The sequence below is a fragment of the Marmota flaviventris genome, chromosome 17 (genome assembly GCF_047511675.1).
Source record: "Marmota flaviventris isolate mMarFla1 chromosome 17, mMarFla1.hap1, whole genome shotgun sequence".
NCBI classification, from domain to species: Eukaryota; Metazoa; Chordata; class Mammalia; order Rodentia; family Sciuridae; genus Marmota; species Marmota flaviventris.
Genome location: NC_092514.1, coordinates 55596731 through 55617144, shown reverse-complemented (window position 1 = coordinate 55617144; position 20414 = coordinate 55596731). Strand labels below are relative to the sequence as shown.

At 47.3% G+C, this 20414-nt stretch overlaps 1 protein-coding gene and 1 long non-coding RNA gene across 4 annotated transcripts; both read right to left on the bottom strand.

Annotated features, from left to right (window-relative positions):
• Positions 1-1327: 1327 nt before the first annotated feature.
• LOC139702323 (uncharacterized) lies at positions 1328-6086 on the bottom strand. Its single transcript, XR_011704931.1, has 2 exons — positions 4726-6086; positions 1328-3173 (listed from the first exon to the last, which is right to left on the bottom strand). It is a non-coding gene; the product is annotated as an uncharacterized lncRNA (long non-coding RNA).
• Positions 6087-9262: 3176 nt separating this feature from the next.
• On the bottom strand, positions 9263-20186 carry LOC114082431 (ral guanine nucleotide dissociation stimulator-like). Of its 3 annotated transcripts, XM_071603026.1 has the most exons (5): positions 20080-20154; positions 19714-19897; positions 11924-12112; positions 11254-11304; positions 9263-10192 (listed from the first exon to the last, which is right to left on the bottom strand). In XM_071603026.1, the coding sequence occupies exons 3-5, from the start codon at positions 12103-12105 to the stop codon at positions 10186-10188; spliced, it is 240 nt and encodes a 79-aa protein (XP_071459127.1). In that variant the 5' UTR covers positions 12106-12112; positions 19714-19897; positions 20080-20154; the 3' UTR covers positions 9263-10185. The 3 variants fall into 3 exon arrangements, with proteins under 3 accessions (XP_071459127.1, XP_071459126.1, XP_071459125.1); XM_071603025.1 differs by lacking the exon at positions 19714-19897 and having other exon boundaries at positions 20080-20186; XM_071603024.1 differs by lacking the exons at positions 19714-19897; positions 20080-20154 and having other exon boundaries at positions 11924-12256.
• Positions 20187-20414: the final 228 nt, after the last annotated feature.

The following is a 20414-nucleotide window of genomic DNA, read 5'->3' as shown; positions in this document are numbered from 1 at the left end:
TGCAATGGTACACCAAGATGCAAGTCATTAGGGTTGACAAGGGACTCCAGGAGAGTGGGGAGTTGAAGCTCCAAACCTCAGTGCTTGTGTTTCAAAGAAAGAAAAGTTAAAGGCAGACCCAAAAAGCCATGCAGGAGAGCTTCATTATAAGTAAAAGTAGAGTAAGGCTCAAACACAGAGCACTCCTGAGTGGGTCTTCTCCCAGCCGAGAACAACAAATGGAACAATGCTGTCTCCAAATGGATTGGTGTTTTAGGGGTGCCCTGAGAGCTGGGGTCCACCTTCAGCACTATTTGACAATCAGGGTTCAACTCCTTCATGTCAGGTGGTAGAGTTTTGGGCCCTAGTTGGTCCTTTCCAGAACTGTCATGGTGTCCACCTAGGGAGGGGAGTGTTATTTACGAGTCAATCCTATGTTAATGTGAGAATTGGGATACCTGTGGCCATCAATTCTAGCTTTACAATGACCTCAACTGACCCTGTCAAGAGTTAGGAATAGCCCCCATTAAACCTTTGATGTATTTCTTATTTGGCTCCTTTTGTTCTCTTTATTTGTATACTTGTTGTTTTCCTGCATTATCTGAGTACCTACTTGCCTTAAAATTAATTTAAAGAAAACCTTAAAAGTAACTTAAGGAAAACCCATGACCTTGCCCTGATATTGGCTTGCATTTCACTTCTCACTACTCACTGCTACCTAACATCTCCCACTCTTTGAAACTGCAGGCTGCATGGCAGATGAACAGCAGTCCCCCTGCCTTCCACAGGGACCATACAGGAAAGCAGGTAGAGAGAGGGTGGGGGCAGTCTCATAGACAGCTTTGGCAGGGTGCCCCACTCCTCACGCTGTAGTCCAACCAGACTTAGTTAAACTTCATAAATTTCATCACAGATCTTCAACAGCCCCATGGCACATTGGGCAAATATTCTCACAGATGAGAGATTAAAGCAGAGCACAGCAGTCAAGGTGCCCCAGTGTAAGCAAGTAAGGGGGCAGGAATGCAGGTCCCACCCCCTAGGTCAGGGCTCCTATCTACTGGGTGTCAAAGAACCAGGCACACATGGGCACTTCCCTGGTCAGGCACCACGCTGTGGCTTCACCAGACCGAGGTTCTAATGGAGTTGATGTCTGCTGCAAAGCTTTAATTCAACATGTAAACTTTTAAAAACAGGAAAGCATGAATTCTAATCACCAAAATATCCCCTTTACTAACAATGTTACTGTACAAAATTCTGATGTCTTTTTCAGATTTAAAAAAAATGTAATCACATCATTAAATATTATTACAGCATAATATTAGAAACAACCCCAAATGCAAACATGACATTCAATTTCTCACAAAACATGTTTATTCAGATGTATCATTTCTATACTTTACAGGGTATATCATAGCAATACAATATATGTATACAAGTTTCATCATGCAACACTGAATCTCCCCCCAGGAGGTCACTATAGTGTAATCTCCCTTTAGTTTTTTGTGATTAATATCTTTGGATAGAATTCATACTGTGGCAGAGTCAGAGAGACTGTCTCTGAGTGTCCTTCAAGAATGGGGACATTCTAGCATTTCAAGCTGGTATTGATGCAGGACAGAGGAGGATGGAAATGTGGAAGAACAAGGTTTATTTAAGCTGGTGTAATCCAGAGGGGCTAATGCCAAAAAATCCCTGGACCCCAGGTATGGAAGGTCTCTGTGATTTCTACTCAGTGAATGGTTACACAACACAATGGTTAACATAATAGCTATTTTTATTCCATGTTCTTAGATTGGACAGAGGTTTCACAAGATTTTACTAAGAAAAGAGAAAGAGTAACTTTTGTACATCAACAAGCTTGATTGCAGACATAACTTTTTTTTTAAGTTGTAGATGGGCACAATACCTTATTTTTATGTGGTGTAAGAATCAAACCCAGTGCCTCACACCTGCTAGGTAAGTGTTCTACCACTGAGCCACAACCCCAGCCCTGCAGACCTAAGTTTTACAAGAAAGACAAACCTGACCTTTACAATAAAGAGGAGCTAAACCACAATGAGCTCTCTAGAAATCCTGTTGACTTTAAAAAAAAAAAAAAAATCTTGTTTACTAGGAGAAAGGCTTATATGTTACAATTAAGGTGGGGATCTTTTGGACACTACATCATTTGGAGTATTTGTGGTACATCGTTACCCCCTCTGATGCTCATTATTTAACCCTTTAAATAAAAAAAATCATTATCGTCTAGGCTTAACATTTTATATAATGCCATAATCTTAATTTCTCTCTCTGTTACTCCCTCCCCACCCCAATAGCTGCTTCTGTAGTTGACCCAATGTTTCATTGTAAAAGGGAGACAAACATGAAAGCAATAAACAATAGCATAATCCATACTATGTCAATTAAACTTTTCAATCCACCAAGAATAGAAAAACCATCCTCCAAACAGTGAGCTTGGTTCCCAAGCCTTAATGCCCTTTCAGGTTTGAACTAGTACATGTGCTAGTTGGCTTTTTTTTTTTTTTTTTCAATTTAATTAAAAAGTTTAAATTTTATACAAGAAAAATGTATATATTTTTATGACCATTAAAGTATCCAGACTTCCTTTTAAGCTTTAGTCCTTTATGAATTTTTTTCAATTAGTTATATATAACAGCAGAATGCATTTTGACTATTAAACACAAATGGAGGCAACTTTTCATTTCTTGGTTAGAAACAGTGCACAGTCACCCCATTCCTGCAATCATACATGTACATAGATTAATACAATCCACCTCATTCCACCATCCTTTCCACTCCCATATCCCCTCCCCTCCCACACTCCCCTCTGCCCAATCCAAAGTCCCTCCCATCTTCCCTTGCCCCGCCACCCATTATGGGTTAGCTATGTGTTTGGTGGTTGTCAGTCCTGTAGTAAAGACCAAGGAGAGGACTGTGTATATGACAGAAGTAAGGGGTGGCAATGCACCACAGTATGAGAGCCCTCTTACAGGATGAAACAGTCCATTTGTCCTGTTGCTTAGTTTATTTTCCTCCTTGCATTGATCAGCCAGCCCTCAAGTGGCTGAAGCAGGGCTGCTGTTTCCTCAAGCTTTGGTGTGTGCAGGCTAGCCAGCTTCCAGGGTGACCAGAGCAGGGCTAGTGTCCTTCTGATCCTCAAGCTTCTCTGGTGATTCCTTCTTCCTGATGGTCAGCTGAAGGGGAGCAAAAGAATGTATATGAGATTCTATTACAGACAGTCTAAAAACAAACCAAAAAGAACAAAATATTACATAATACATCATGTATATGTGTACGAGTATATATATGTGTATGTGTGTGTGTGTGTGTGTACACACACACACACATACATTTGGTGATGCTGTAAAGAGGAGTAAAAAAGTTGTGGACACTGCTCCCTGTGTGTGCGGCAGAGGTGGGGGATATCCTGGAAAGTTTGAACTACATAGATTTATCTCAATGTAACTTTAAACAAATTTGAAAACAGCTTTTAATTCCATGAGCCTGACCCAACATTTCATGCTTTGGTTTATGACCTTCCATATATTATTATTTCCTCTAAAAACATGATGTAAATTTCAACTCCCTACCTCACAGGTCAGTTGTCATCCAAAGGTGCACTTCTAGGTGTGTCACCTTTAGTCTGAGAATATATTTCTGCATGGAAATATTGCTGAATGCCTACCTAGCTCCCAAGGTGAGGTAGTGCAGAACAACTTGATTTGCCCATGGCTTATTGTCGGGAGCTGCCTTGGATGCAGACGCCTTTAAGCCCTGATGCACCGGGTTCTGAACAATTACTGCATTCAGTCTGGCAGGGCAGTGCCAGGTTGCAGTAATGTGGCATCACCCCAGCTCAGATAACAAGGCATGGCTCCAGGTGTAGGCATCACCCACTGGGGTTGAGTTACACTCATCTGTTCCCTTGTATTCTGACCCCTTTGCCCTTTTTTGGATAAAATGTTCTATGGAAACTCCCCTTGTGTGTCTCCTATGTAAAAATAAAGAATTCCAGTGGCTCTATGTCTTTCCATGGGCGCTTACGTTTACAGAGCCACCCCCGGATTATTGAAAAGGTACTTCTGTGTGGTTGTGTGCCTTCTTTGTCATTTTCTTAAGTTATTGGAATAGTCAGATTTATGAACCACGCATTAGGTCTCCAGCTATGACAGATGGTGATAGCTTATCATCCTCACCATCTTTGTTTTACCAGATGCAAAACCAAGGTTGTACCTAGTTCTGGACCCTGGACAAGGTCACCCAGTTAAAAGGGATGTGAATTCAGCTCTACCAACTCTGATGCCTTTGCCTCTCCCCACACTACCCTTTGCAAGACAAAACTAGGTAACATATTTTTCCTTTCTTGATAATCTCATGGAAGAAGCCAATGTCAGACTAAGTTTGGTAGTTCTAGGAGGGTATTTTCCCAAGAGGGGGCTTTTCCCCAAGTCCAGGTGGGTGGAGTCTGTCCAGTCTGGCTCATACCACTGCCCAGAGCCCAAGAGCCCAGATGGCTTTCTCTGGAAACCAGAGTCCCCTTCAGAGAGGAGTGTGAGGGTGAGTTAGGAAGCTGCTTCCAGGCTGGACTCCCAGAGCAGCCAGAGATCCCTCTCCAGCTTGCCCCACAGGGTCAAGGTCCAGAGGAGGCCAGTAGCTCCACCTCTGCCCCCTCACCAGCAGGCTGGACCCACCTAGCCCCGCCCACTGCCTGCTGTGAGGACTGCAACCTTTGTTTAAAGTACTCACTTATTTTCCTTGGATGAGTTCCCTGAGTCAGCACAACTCCTGCTCAAGGGCCCAGAAGGACTGGTGGGTGGTCCTGGGGGAGAAAAGGCAGGCAGCAAGCGGTGGGCACTGATGAGGCAACTGGGATGGAGACTGCCCAACTTCCCAGCTTCTGTGGTCTTGGGCAGCACAGCAGCATCTTTGGGATGGAATCACTGAAGAGGCCTCATGGAGTGGTAGCATCTGGTGGCAGCAGCAGCAACATGTAGCTGCTTCAGGCGTAGGGCATCAGGCGAGGGAGGTCCGGAGTTGAGAGTTGGCATGGGGGTGGCAACAGCTGAGGTGTTGGCATCCAGCTGCAGTTTGGGAGATCCCTTGCTGCATACTCACAGTGGCGGTGGCAGCAGAAGAGTCCAGAAGCTGCTGTGGTGACAACAGAGGGATGTTGCCATGATCATTTCTGTCCTGCAGTGCCACAGGAGTCTGACTGCAGTGGGTGAAGTGGGCATCCAGTGCTGCGTATCGCTGTCTTGCGTCCATGATGGAGTCTGGTGGTGGCAGCAGCAACATGCAGCTTCATCCGGGAGCCGGCATGGGGCACTGGAGTCAGACATCATGGCGGGGGGTGAAGGGCATTGACGTTGGGCCCTTGGTGGGCAGCATCATAGTCCAGCTGGGGTTTGGGAGTTTGGTTGCTGCACGGTGGCGGCAGCACCAGTAGAGTCTGGAAACGGGGCTGAGGACACAGAGGCGTCCAGTGGTGAGCATCTTCATCCTGCTGGGGTAACAGGAATCCTGCTGCAGTGGCATCTGGCGACCATGTGGGGAGTCCGGTGGCTACAGTGAAGAGCTCCAGGCTGGTGGCGGCAGCGAGGGCGCAGGGCAGTGAGCCTCAGAGTGGAAGGGCGACGAGAGGCTGGAATGGCCTCTGCAGTGGCTGTTCCAGGCCCTGGGTCTTGGTCCTGGCTGAGCGGCCTGTTCAGGAAGCAGCACGAAGGGGGTGGCAATACCCAGGCAGCTGCTGAGGACCTTAGGCTGCCCACACCTGCCTCACCTGGCACTGGCCATGAGCCCGCCGGGTGGCTGCTCGCCCCATCCCCGATGTGGCCTCTGCAGGGGAACTAGGCCATCTGCCAGGTGGGGCAGCCTTGGGAGAGGACCCCCACCTTCCTAAGAGACATCCCACCTGGGCTGTGGGGGGAGAGAGCAGAGGAACTAGGACCTCTTCATCCTCAAAGTGCATTTCTGATTGGAAGCATTTCCTCTCAGAACTGGAACAGGACAAGGATGCCCTCTCTCACCTTCTACTCTACATAGTCCCTGATACTCTAGCCAGAGTTTAAACTATACTGCTGTTTAAACTCCACTACAGCTTAGACTACACGACACGAGCTGTAGATGAAAGAAATTAAAGGGATAGGAATAGGGGAAGAAGAACTCAAACTCTCCCTATTTGCTGATGACATGATTCTACACATAGAGGATCCAAAAAAACTCCACCAGAAAACTTCTAATATTAACAAATTCAGCAATGTCACAGGATATGAAATCAATATTCATAAATCAAATGCATTTCTATCTATTAGTGATGAACCCTCTCAAAGAGAAATTAGGAAAACTATCCCATTCACAATAGCCTCAAAAATGAAATATTTGGGTATAAATTTAACAAAAGAGATGAAAGACCTATACAATGAAAACTAAAGAAAGAAATTGAAAAGACTTTCAAAGATGGCGGGCCAGAGGGAAGCAGCATCTGTGTTGCTCTGTGACCCAGATCTCTCCTAGTAGGAATTCTGCATCTCTTGAGAGTGTTAGAGGCCCCTGTACAGCTTCTCTCTACAGAAATGACCAGCGCTGTGACCTCGCGCAGGACTCAGGGCCTCAGTGTCCGAGCAGGACCCAAAGCCAAAGTTGCAGTTCACTTAAGACTTGGCCAGCGCCTTAGCAGAACCACCTACCAACACATCTGCAGACCGCCGAGACTCGCTCCACTCCCACGCAGGTCACTCAGCTGCTACCTCCCCACAGCACAAGGCCATCGGTTCCCCTGACATCACCAGACACCCGGCTCTGGAAGCACACCGACTACATCTTGGAAAGCATCCCTTGCCATTTTGAGGTGGGCGTGGCTATCGGATCCCTCCCCTTTTGAGCAGGTACCTGATTCCAATTCCTCCCTCATGGAATTAATATTGTCAAAATGGCCACACTATCAAAAACCTTATACAGATTTAATGTGATTCCAATTAAAATCCCAATAACATTCCTCATAGAAATAGAAAAAGTAATCATGAAATTCATTTGGAAAAATAGACACAGAGAAATCCTTATTGACAAAGCAATCCTTAGCAAAAAGAGTGAAGTAGGAGACATCACAATATCAAACCTTAAACTACTACAGATCTGTAGTAACAAAAACGGCATGCTATTGGCACCAAAATACACATGTAGACCAATGGTACAAAATAGAAGATACAGAGAAAAACCCACATAAATGTAGTTATCTCATTCTTGACAAAGGTGCCGAAAACATACATTAGCTAAAGGATAGCCTCTTCAACAATGGTGCTGGGGAAACTGTAAATCCATATGTAGCAGACTGAAATTAAACCACGATCTCTCACCTTGCACAAACACTCAAAGTAGATCAAGGACCTAGGAATTAGACCAGAGACCCTGTACTTAAGAAATAAAATCAAGAATTAATAATGGGATGGATTCAAACTTAAAAGCTTCTTCTCAGCAAAGGAAACAATAATATGAAGAGAGAGCTCACAGAGTGGGAGAACATCTTTACTACACGCACATTAGATAAAACAGTAATTTCCAGGATATATAAAAAACTCAAAAACGTCAACATCCAAAGAATAAATACCCCAATCAATAAATGGGCTAAGGAAATGGGCAGACACTTCACAGAAGAAGATACACAGTCGATCAACAAATATATGAAAATATGTTCAACTTCACCAGAAATTAGAGAAATGCAAATCAAAACTACTCTAAGACCATCTTACTCCAGCCAGAATGGCAGTTAACAAGAATACAAGCAACAATAAATGTTGGTGAGGATGTGGGGGGGAAAGGTATACTCATACATTGCTAGTGGCATTGCAAATTGGTGCAACCGCTCTGGAAAGCAGTATGGAGCTTCCTCAAAAAACATGGAATGGAACCTCCATTTGACCCAGAAATTCCACTCCTCAATCTATACCCAAAAGACTTAAAATCAGCATACTAGAGTGATGCAGCCACATCAATGTTTATAGCAGCTCAAGTCACAGTAGGTAAACTGTGGAACCAACCTAGAAGTCCTTCAAGAGCTAAATCGATAAAGAAAATGTGGTATATGTGCACAATGGAATCAGCTTTAAAACAGAATACAATTATGACACTTGCAGGTAAGTGGATGGAGTTGGAGAATATTATGTAAATGAAAAAAGCTAATCCTCAAAAACAACAGGCTGAATGTTCTCCCTGATAAGTGGATGCTGATCCATAATGAGGGGGGCAAGGGAAGAATGGAGGAACTTGGGGCAAAGGGGAAGGATAGGAGGGACAGGCATGGGGTAGGAAAGAGGGTGGAATGAGAGGGATATCATTACCCTAGGTACATGCAGGACTGCACATATGGTGCAACTCTACATCGTGTTCTACCAGAGAAATGAAAAGCTGTGCGCCATTTCTGAACAATGAACCAAAGTGAATTCTGCTGTTATGTACAACTAATTAGAGCTAATTAATTTTTTTAAAGTACATTTCTGTGTCTAAGGGTGGCAGAAGACCAAGACCAAGGACAGCACGTCTTGGGGTTCCCTCTGCCATCTATGCCCTCCACCCTTGTCCAGCCCCAGGGATGCGCTTTGAGGGGGAGGACTTGTAGCCCCACCCCCCACTGCCTCTGCTCTCAGTGGCCACAGCCCAGGAGAGATGTCGCTGGGGAGGGTGGGTGTCCTCTCCAAAGGCTGCCCGGGCTGGCAGCGGGCCTACTCCCCCCGCAGAGGCCGCAACCCAGGGAGGGACAGGGCGAATCCGGGGTGGGGCGAGCTGCCACCCGGGGGGCTCAGGGCCGGTGCCAGGCGCCGCCTGCGTGGGCAGCATAAGGTCCTCAGAGGCTGTGTGGGTACCGCCGCCTGCCGTGTCCTGCTTCCTGAGCAGGAAGGCCCTGCCAGGAGCAAGACAAGTGGCCTGGGGCAGCCACAGCACAGGGCACCCCATCCTCTGGTCGCCCTCTGACTCTGAGGCCCGCTGCCCTACGCTGTCGCTGTCGCCACAGCCAGCGCTCCACACTGTGGCCACTGGAGTCCCGACCTGGCCACCAGAAATGCTGCCAACACCTCCACTGCACTGGAAGCAGACTCCCGCCACCGCCAATGGATGAGGATGCTCCTATTTGGACGCCTATTTCCATGCAGCCACCGATTCAACTGGACTCCCCAAAGGGCCTTAGGGCACCTAGGCTCCCTGATGAACGCCCTGCCCGCAGAGGGATGCCGCTGGTTGCTGGGAACCTCCAATGTGGAACATTGAGGGTGGCTGCTGTTCACTTCCACACTGCAACTGGACTCCTCCACAGGTGGCGCCTACACCTCCAGGCTTGGGGAGGGTGTGGGCACCCCATTTTATCTGTGCCACCTGTTCATCCTGCCAGGGGATTAATTCACTAATTGGCTTTAGGCTCTCATAACAGGATCATTTCCCCTCTAAACCTTCTTGCATTGTCTCACCCATGAGCTTTTGGGGGACACCGAGAAACTCAACCATATCGTGTCTTCATCAGATAGCTTAGCCAGATCTTCTTCATGACTTGCTGTAGCTTCTACATCAGCACTTGCTGCTTCACCCTGCACTTGTCTTATATGGAGATGGGCCTCTTGCCTCCAACATCATGAACCAAATTCTGCCACCTTCAGACTTCTTCTGGAGCTTTCTCCCTTCTCTTGGCATCAGAAAAATCTAATGTTTTGGCCTTATCTGGATGCGGTTTTGGCTTAAGGGAATGTGGCTTGTTTCATCTGTTCTCCAGACTATGAAAACTTTATCCCTATCAGCTGTTTTGCTTTCTTATCATTCACCTATGCCCTGGAGCAGCACTTTAATTTTCCTTATGAACATTTCCCTTGCATTCTCATTGGGACTAACTATTCAAGAGGCACAGCTTTTTTTTTTCTTTTCTTTCTTTCTTTCTTTTTTAAATAGTTTTAGATCAACAGCATGCCTTTCTTTGTTTAGTTGTTTTTTTTTTTTTTTTTTTTTTTTTTTTTTTTTTTTTTTTGTAGTGCTAAGGATTGAACTCAGTGCCTCATACATTCTAGGCAAGCACTCTGCCACTGAGCTACAGCCCAGCCCAAGGCACAGCTTTCTATTTGGAATGCAAAACATGGAACTCTTCCTTTTTTTCCAACTGTTCAGTCCATTACAGAGTAATTAACTGGTCTAACTTCAATATTGTTTCTTAGGGAATGAGAAGAAGGTGAGTCATGATCTGTGGAGCAATAAGAAGACACATATTAAGTTTGCTGTCTTATATGAACAGGGTTTGTAGTGTCACATGACATCTAACCTAGTTAACGTCACAGAACACAGTAGGGGATAAAATGCCCTGAAATCCTCACCACCCTTTAGGCAGTCATCTCGGCTCCATGCACAGGGGCCCCACAGGACCCCTGTGCTCTAAGGGGGCTCTCCATCTTCAGCTACTCAGTGCTGGGGGTGGCACAGCCTGGTGAATGGATTGAGCACTATTGTGTCAACATAAATGTTTGTTACTAAAATACTTACAATGCCATCCCAGACATTTAAAAAAAACCACCATCACAAAAAATAAAATAGACAGTTGTAGGGGGAGGAGGCGGATAGCTGTGGTGGGGCATCTGGCACAATGCGCAGGTGCTCACACGTGGGAGGTGCCCTCAAGGACTTTAGAACTAGGGCAGCGAGAAAACATTCTAGGAGAAGTGGAGGCTTCTGGTCTAATCGTTTCTTGACCCCCTGCCTCTGGCATTTGTGTGTGTGTGCATTTTATGTAGCTGCCAGGGAAGATGGCTGACTTTGAAAGAATGGGATGGCAGCTTGGGTCACCACCTGTACCAACTGGAAGATAATGATGTAAAGGGCCTCTCCTTCAGCTGGAACCTCCCAAGGCCCCCTGCATGGGGAGCTTCCCAGAGAGTGTCCAAGCAGGTCACATGCAGCAGAGCAAAGGGGGCAAAACTGTGAGGCACATGTGTGGGTAGGATTCTCCCCTCACTTTCTGTCCAGTCTCTATACAAAAAGCATGGGCAATCCAGGCTGGGATTGGCTGTGCTGGAAAGGGATCCTCACAGGGCCCGGCTCTGAGGCTCCAGCCACGCCTCTCTTCCTTGGGTACCCAGAATCCCACCACAGCTTGCTTTGTTCCTTCTACAGAGTAAGCCCCAGACCTCTGTCCTCTGCTGGGAAACAACAGGGTAGACCCTGAGGTCTGCCCAGCCATCCTCTACAACAGCCCCCCAAGTGACCACTCTGGAGACAGCAGCCCTCCCTCTTGGCCCAAAGACCACTCACTTCTTGTCTTGAAGGTACTCCTCCTCAACATATGGCTGGAGGCGTCCATACCTAGAGAATACCAGGAGGCTGTGACCTCTAATATCCTGTGTCCCTCATCTGTCGAGATGCCTGGTGGACTTGACTAACTTACTGACAATAACGGGAGCTCAGGAGGGCTGGGAGAGTTTGTTTTCACGGATTCCTAAATGATAGGCCAAGTGCCTGCCAAAGGTAGGTGCTTCATATATATTTGAGCCATGAATGAACCCACCCACCTGCTGCCTGGCTACCTCAGGGCCAGGACCCTCTCAGTTGACCCCAGGGGTCCCTGTTCTGTCTACAGGCAGGTTGGAACCCTCCCAGATGCAACCCACAGACTCCTTCCCAAATGTGGAAACTGCTTTTCCTGAGGCCTCAGAAGAGTGAGGTCTGAGGCAGAGAACTTCCTCTCAGGGAGGGGACAGGCCCCCAGGGAAAGGCCAGAGCCATCGCCAGCCTGTGTCCCAGGACCACTCTGAGGCAAACACTCCTAGGGCTCATCCTACTTGGATTTCTAAACACCCAGGCAGAGTTCTCCTCTGAAAAACCCTACTTTCCTCAGAGCTGACGGAGGTTCAGAGTGATGCCCGGCATTCCCAACACCAGGCCAGGAGATGGCCATGGGCCAGGGCTTGGAGGTCATACACACCTTTTACCCAGCAGCTCCAGAGCCTTCTGGGTACTGGCCAAATCTTGGTACAAATACAAAACCCCATGGACATAGGGGGTGTTCCCCTGCTGCAGGGCAGGCACCAGGCCGTCCTCGAGCTCCCAGAGAAGTACTGAGGGTTTCCACAAGACAGGACACATCCACTGATGAGCCTTGGTCATCTTCTCCCTAGGATGGGCAATCAAAGAGGGACATTTCAACAGGAAAACGGTAGCCATTTGCAAAAGGAATCACTGCCATACGTCAGGGGAAATCAAAATATTTTCCCTCCATATTCTCAGGAGACATCACACACACACACACACACACACACACACACACACACACACACATACACACACACAAACCTGGTGAGATCTGGCACTTTTGAAAGGGGAATCTGAATGTGGGTTAAACTATGGACACCTGTGGTGCCCTGTCCTGTCTCACTTCTGGTCTCCTTGGGAAAAATTGCCAGAGTCGTTGGGACACAGCGCTGACCCAGCACTTCCACACTCAGGAAAAGCCCTGAGGCTTAAGCACCCACAGATCTGTAGACAACAAGAACTCATGGCTCTGGGCTTGCTGTCTCAACACCAGTGAGCAGACTGGGACTGTGAGTTCCATGGCCAAGGAAGTGAGGTCACTGTCTCAGGAAGTCCTTTGCTGAGTCCCTTTCTTACACAAGATGGTTCCAATGGCCCACTGGGCTGCAGTCTTCCCATGACATAGGCACAGGTGGACCCAGTTACACCAACACACCCTGGATCAGGCCCTCAGACAGGCCCGGGTGTAGCCAGCTCCCTTGGTTTGGGGAGGCAGAGCTTGGTTGAGACCCTTCCCCTTCTTGTGGGTATGTGTGTGGCCCTGAGGAAGTCATTGTGCCTTGCAGGGCCTCCATAGCTTCTCAACATGTTCCCAGGGGTCATTCTAGCATCTGCTTTAGAGGTTGTCATCAGGGACATGTGCCCACACATACATGGACTCCCTGAGAAACCCTAATCCAGGAGTCATGCGTCTCTAATGCACAAATATACAGATAACATGACATAGCAAGTTAAGGGACAAAGGATGACATCCAACTTTACCATGACCTGAGTCCCACAGTGACAGAGGGAAAGTCAGCTCCTCTCTTGGCCATGGTCCCCACTCTGCACCACTGGAGGGTTATTTTCAGAGATAGCCTCCCCTTTGCCATAGAATTCTAATTTCTGTGCAAAATCAAATTGCCCCAATGTCTCTTCCGATCGTATGATGGGGTACACTACAGGGGATTTCAAACACCACAGCATCCTGTGCCCAAAGCCTGTAGCTCCCTCCTCTCTCAGTGGATCCACATCAGCATCTGGTTTCTAAGAAACAGAAATCAACAAGCCTCATGGGGTATCACTTCCAAGTTTGAGTCACGGGAAGTCTAACTTAGTCTGGCTCCACAGGCCCACAGCAGAGGGCACTGCTGAAATTCCAGAGGTTTGTGGGGAAAGTTGGTGGGGCAGCAGGCAGAGACCTGAGGACCCCATGAAATGGCAAGGAGCTGGCATTTCTGTGCCTCTGTTTCTACACGCCTCCCATAGGTGAAAATGCTAGGGCTAAAAAATTCACTGATGCACAAAACATATAAGAAGCAAGGATGGTGTGGAATGGCCAAGAATTTCTTCCATAGCATGGCCACGACCACGGAAACGGACTTCTCTATCTCCATGTCTTTAGGGAAAGGCAAAGCCACTTCCTTTTGTTTTGTGTGCAGTTTAAAGCAACAGTTTCCTCCTATTCTTCCAACTAAACTTTGGAGGCAAGATCCCAGTAGTATGAACAAAGAAGCATCTCAGAGGCAATAGTACTCAATGGCTGAGGCTACTGGAGCAGAGAGAAAGACAGACAATTCAGCTTTGAGGTCTGGAAAGGGAATAGGAGACCAGTCCCTGCAGGGGACACTCACAAACCTAATGCATGTTCACTGAGTGCCCTGTGCTCACTGTTGAATGGAACATGAGGAGCTGATGTCTTTCCATCTCCTAAGGAACTTCCAGATTTAGCTAGCCATGCCAGGAGACTCAGGACCATCATCCTTGTGCACACAGAGCTAAGTGGCTGCTCATTACCTTCCCACCAAAGGTGAGAGGCAGGTGATGCTAAGTTCTTTGAACTGATACTGAATTGAAAAATATTTTAATTGTATATGCTCTCCTGAAAATACCAGTAAATTCATCAGCTTCAAATTACTATAAGAAAGAACTAAAGGGGAGAAGATATGTTAAGCAAAGTAAAGATATGACAAGAATTCAACTTCCAAATGACCTAAATGCACTTGCAGCTTCTGTGCTATTTCCTGTTGCTTATAATACATAGCAGGTTTCATATGTGCTGATGGTGCCTTACAGGCTCCTGGCCTAACAGGAGAGGCTTTTCACACTAGAGCAGCTTCACCAAGCATCTGGATTTACACAGCTGCAAATTTTGAAAAGTAACACTAAATGATATCTCTCAAGATAAAGATGTCTGCTCAAAAACAAATATTAAAACTAGATAAAATTCTACGAGAATACAAAAATGTAGAAACTACGATGACATAACAAAATATTTATTAAACTCTAAGCATGTTATTTATTGACCCCCAAACAAATATTCCTATAGCATTTCTAAAAGACATCATCCTTATTCTTCCTTGAATTGCTTCTATCCATCAGAAAGATGTCATGTTCTTAAGGCTGGTTGATTTATTCCCCTCAAATGTGAATAAAAACCCAAATCTCAAAATTCCACAAAACCATTTATAAGAAGGGAAAATGTCCTTCATCCAATTCACAATGCAGCTGAAAAAAATCCCAATAAAACCAGAAACAGCCTATGAGAAGGTTTCATAAGAATTGCAATTAGCTATAGAATGATATACAGAAACCAGTTTTTAAACACTTGAAAGTGCTCCTCAGCCACATCAGAAGCAACTAAGATATTTATTTACCACCTAATAACTCAATTTCCACAAGGAAAAAAAAAATCTTCCTCATGCTAAACACGATAGATGAAGGAAATGCAGTGTCAAAGAACAGCTCTCTTTGGTCATCAGCTCTGGCTTCCCAGTTCACACTGAGGTTGACTTTCATCTTGCCCACATGGACCAGGACACTTAATTAACACACAGTCAGGGAGCCTGCCCTAGAAGGCTACTACTCCCCAGAGACTAGTACATGTGCTCCTTTGGCTTTCCTGACACTAACAGGTTATGAACATCCTTTCTTCTTAAAGAATAGGCTGATGGGGCTGGGATTTGGGTCAGTGGTAGAGTGCTTACCTAGCATGTGTGAGGCACTGGGCTCAATTTTCAGCACCACATATAAATAAATAAAATAAAGGTCCATTGACAACTAAAAGCAATATTAAAAAAAAAAAGAATAGGCTGGTGAACACAGCACATCAGCTGTTTCATGTGAGTACTGATATCTATTAGTTGTTGATAGCTGTCCCATTCCCAGGGTTACCTGCTATTAAAAGGCAAGCTCACTGGGGAAGCACTGAGGACTCCTATCATAGCCTCCTGCTGAAAACCACTATTGAACTCCTGCTTCAATCCTAAGCCTGCTGCTTCCCCAAACACAAGTCTATTGCATGATTTTACAAAGAGGGGGAACTGATGGAAATCACTGAGGGGCTGGAACACCTGAAGAAGGTCAGCCTGGCCAGTGACTAGGTCCTCTTCCAGTCTGACCTCTTTGGAACAATTTGGAAGAAAATAATTTCTAGACAAGTCACTTGATAACAAATTTATAGTTTCATATTTGAAAGCACCACCAACGAAAGCTTTAGTTACCAGTCAAGATATGCAGTTCATGAGTGTGTCATTATGAGAAGTAACCAAGAAAAGGGTTGTGGCTGAACTCGGACCATAGAGAACCTTCAGTGATCCACAGTGGCATTGGGCAGGGGGAGAGGTAGGGTCAATATGGGTAAATTCAATGCTCAGGACAATATTAAGAAGACTGTTAGATTAATTCAAACTATAATCCCCAGCCCTTTACAATAACAAACCATCCATTTAAGATCCACTCTCCCTCCTCCTGGCCATTTCCTAACAAAAGTACTAAGAGGCTCAGATCTGGCCAAAATGAAAGGCCCAGCAGGGCTTGGAGGCACACACCCGTAGTCCAAGCATTGGGGAAGATGGGACAGGAAAATATGGAGTTCAAAACTAGCCTCAGCAAGCTAGAGAGGTCTGAAGCAACTTAGCTAGACTCTGTCTCTAAATAAACATATTTAAAAAAAAAAGTCTGAGGATGTGTCTTAGTGGTTAAGAACCCCAGGTTCAATATCTGGTATAAAAATAAATAAATGAATGACTCATCAAATTTTCAGTCCTCCGGATGGTTCTGTATTTTCAGCAGTGCCCATCAGGAACCATGGCGATGAGGTTACCTTCTAGAAAGCCAATCACATTATATATTCCCACATCCAATACTGCTCAAAAACCTGTTCCCCTGGTTTGGATTCATCTCAATGAAATGCCTGACTGTGCCAGCAATGCTCCTGTGCAACGACTGTGAAGCACTTGACAACTACTACACTCAAGGCAGGCAAGGCTGGCATCCTGCACCTTTGGGTTCAAAGGCTGGAGAGTCCAGGTTCTGGCAGGGACTGCCCTGGCTTATTCTCCTTTGTGGGACTTTCCAGGACTTGGGCACCATGGGTCCAGCTTAGGACCTGCTAAGACACCCTAGCTATGGGTGCTTCTAATTTTACTGCCATCTCCAAAGTCATCCGAAGCAGAAACCCCTACGATCAATGCAGGGGACCAACACCATTTCCAGAAAGGCCACCTGCACTTGAAAGTCCATGCTGTGGAATCACTGGCTTCTACGACTACAGACCTCCCTCCAGATGTGATACTGGCCTTTGGAGCACTGAGCATCTGCTCCAAAAGAAGAGAAACTCCAAGCCCAGACAGCAAGCCTGGAGCATGAAAACCTGCAGCACCTCTAACCAGAATACCTCCAGTGACCAAGGGACAAAAGACAAGCAGCAAACATGAGCAGGGAGTCACCAATGCCCCTCCATTTAATGCTTGACACAAAGGCCACCCAAGCAGAAATCGAGGGGCCAGCACCACCCCAGAAAGACCAACTTGCATGACTATGCCCTTGGCAGTGTCCTCAGTGGAACCTGAGAGCAGAGAACCTGGGAGCAGCCTGTGGGTAATGAGCATCTCCTTTCTAAGAGGAGGGACCCTCGAGCACCAGACAGACCTATGAGGCAAGCTTGGGCCTGACTCTCTGTGGCCCCCACCCCCAGAGTATTTCCATGGTGACCAAGTTACACAGGACAAACAGCAACCATGATCTTGGAGCCACCTAGGCCCCTCCTTTCAGTGCCATCCCCAAAGGGCCCACCCAAGCAGAAATGCCCAAGTTGGCCTCGGGGCACCAGCACCACCATGAGCAAGGCTGCATCTAGGTGCACATCTGTGCTGGCCTCTCAACCTGGCAGCTCAGCTGGACCAGCCACCAGACCATCCTCTTCCAGGTCAGGACCCACTCCTGTGGGGTCCAAGAGAAAACTCTTTTGCTAAGATGACATCCACCTTCTCCCACATGGGACCTGGTGGCAGACTGCTTAGATGCATAGCACAGGTCTCACCCTGACCTCTGTGATCCTGGGGCAAAGTGGAGGCTCAGAGACATGATGTCCCCTTCCCTCTCACTTCCTGGCAGCTTTGCCCTCAGAGTTGGGTAGCAGGAGGCTTTCATTTTACTTGGCTCTCTGGTCAGGCTCCTCACTACTACAGAGGCCCTGTCCTGGCTCTCTGGTTTCCTTGTTGTTTGAGCATCTGGGAGTTCTCTGTCCTTAGGCCATTTGCTTGGATGGGGAAATTTGAAATTGGCTTGTGGGCCAGATAATGAGAAGGGATATGAGGTGCACAGAGGAACCACAATGTTTGGAAGGTCTCCTTCATAATATGTAAGTATAGGAAATATTAAGCCCAGACTACTCACTAGAAAGAATTTTCACAGAGTGCTCTGCTTATAGCTATAAATCTGTGACCAAGAAAAAATTATTTTCCCACTCTAACAGAGCATGGCCTCTGTATGGGCCAGAATCAAGAGAAAAATGGCCTTTAAGGAGGTCACTGAATTATTAGTCTTATGCAAATAGAATTGTTTTGTCAAAGACCAGGAAAATGGGATGAAATACGTAATTTGTTTATTCTACATAAATAAGCCTGTTCTAGACTCCTGGTGGGAAGACCTCCAGAAGCCTCTGCCACCTGGTGGGGGAGAGTGGAGAGCCACAGGGTGGGGTGGGTGAGCTGAGCCAGTGAGGTGCATGGGCTGCAGTCCTTCAGGGACCCTCAGTTGACCTTCACAAGAGAATCACAGAGGACAGGGTGGCTGAATCAGGAAGGCTGGAGGGATTTTCAGGTAACTTTAAAATAAATCTCACTGTGGGGAAGTGGGGCAAAGAGGAGGTGAGTCAGATGCCCCTTGGCTACCACTGGACAAAGGGGAGTGAGCAGAGGAAGGGTGTGCCACCCTGCCTGCCTCAAGGTCACCTGGGGTATGGAGCTCGGGGCAGAGGCCTTCACAGGCCCACATTCCCAGCTACCTAGACCACTGGACCTTGAACCCAGATTCCTGAAGGTGACAGGAGCCAGGGGCTCACCTCCTGCCAGGTACCATCCTGCATGTTCCAGCTGCTACCAGCAACTCAGCTTTCAAGCTCCAACCAGGTCATCACCCCCTTATAGAAGCTTCCTAGACTTTTTATACCCCACGTGGGGACCATGTGGTGCCCCATCCATGTTCTACTAACACCTCTTCTTGTTACTTGTCACAAGAACCCAAACTGTCATTCAGTCGCTCAGTGTTTCTCCAGTGTCCCCTGCATGCCAAGTGACATAGAAAGACATAAACTAATCCATGTGAATGAATAGACAGTGACAACCTGAGGCCAGTTCTCTACAGCAAAAATCCTTGGTCCTCTGAGAACAAATAACCAAAAACCAGGCCTGACAGGGTAGTAGAGAGTGCAGGGAGGGCTTCCTCAAGGGGGTGATGGCCCAAGATCTGAAATAGAAGTAGAAATTACTTCTCTGGGCCTCAGTTTCTCCAGCTCTAAAGCAGGGAGATCCTGTGTGTCACCCACCACTGCCCCTACAGAGCCGACCTGGAGTTCAAGTTAAGACAGATGTGGGGACAAGGTGCAGGGAAAAGAGCTACATGGAAATGGCCAGCAGCTTTGAGCTTTTTGTCTTGTTATGGGCGAGGCAGGGAGGAAGTGAGAGCTGGGAGGGGTGGAATAGGGCCAGTGGAGGTGGTGAGAAGGGAGGGTTTGGGGAAGTTCAAGGCACAGACTCAAAGACAGTTGGAGGATGGAGCAGGGAGGGGTGGTGTCTCCCTGCCAGACCTGGCTCGGTCCATGGTGTGGCCCAACCTTCTTTTCCTTCTGAATCCTGTCCCCCTCCATCCCTGTACCCCCAGCTGCTCACAGGTCATTCCTCTGCCTGACCCACACACTCCCGCTGCCTGGCCTTGCTCATGCAGTCCCCTCACTCGATCCCCTCCCTCTCCTATTGGTCTCCCCCTCTGGACGAATTCCCCAGCCACACCCATCTCTTCATTCTTCTCTGAGCCCCCCACCCCAACTTGATGGGTCCCCCCCTTCCAAGCTCCCGGCATCAGGCCTCCCCTGCAGGGTTCTGCACATGAGGCTCTGGAGCCAGATTTCCAGAATTCCAGTCCCAGCTCTTCCAGGCAGGACCTTGACTAACTCATAATTCATGTCCTTTCCCAGAGCCTCACCTTTACCACCAGGGAAATGGGTGATATGATTCCCTCTGTAAATATATGCAGCCTGGTTCATGGAGGTATTGATGCTCCGAGGTGGAATTCAGGGTTCCTGTAAGGGGGCGCCTTTTGGCACTTAAAGGAGTGGCCCTCGTGGCTCCAAGAACAGAGTTGGTTTTTGTCCCCTGTAAAGTGACCACTATAGGGATGGTCTAGTTAGTGGTGCTGAATATGTCGAAGCCCCATTTACCCTGTAAATGCTGTCTCATGCTTCTCTTTCCTTCACTTGGGGAGGAGATGAACAGAACCCCAAAGACAGATATGAGATCTGGGAGCTAGTTTGGGCTCCCAGGTTCCTGGATTGCATGGGGACAAACTTACAAGTCAAGGTGGCCTTTCCGAGGGTGATGATGGTTCCTCCTCCAAGGAGAGCTTCAGGGGTTCTGCACGGTCAGGCTTTGGGGGATGGCATGAATTGCACAAACATCAGTGGTTGCTTGCCCTGGTTTGTATTTTGCCTTCTCTCCCTTGGTCCTCATGGTGGTGCTCTGCCTAGGGGCAGGCCCTGGAGCTGTTCTATCCCAATCTTGCCCCATGGTGTTCTCTGGTTTTGGGGGTCCCTCTACTTTTTTAGCAGATGCCCATTTCTGCCATGGGAGATGGAAGAACTGGGGACAAATCTGTCCTCATAGTTGCAATTGAGGCAACTGACACTG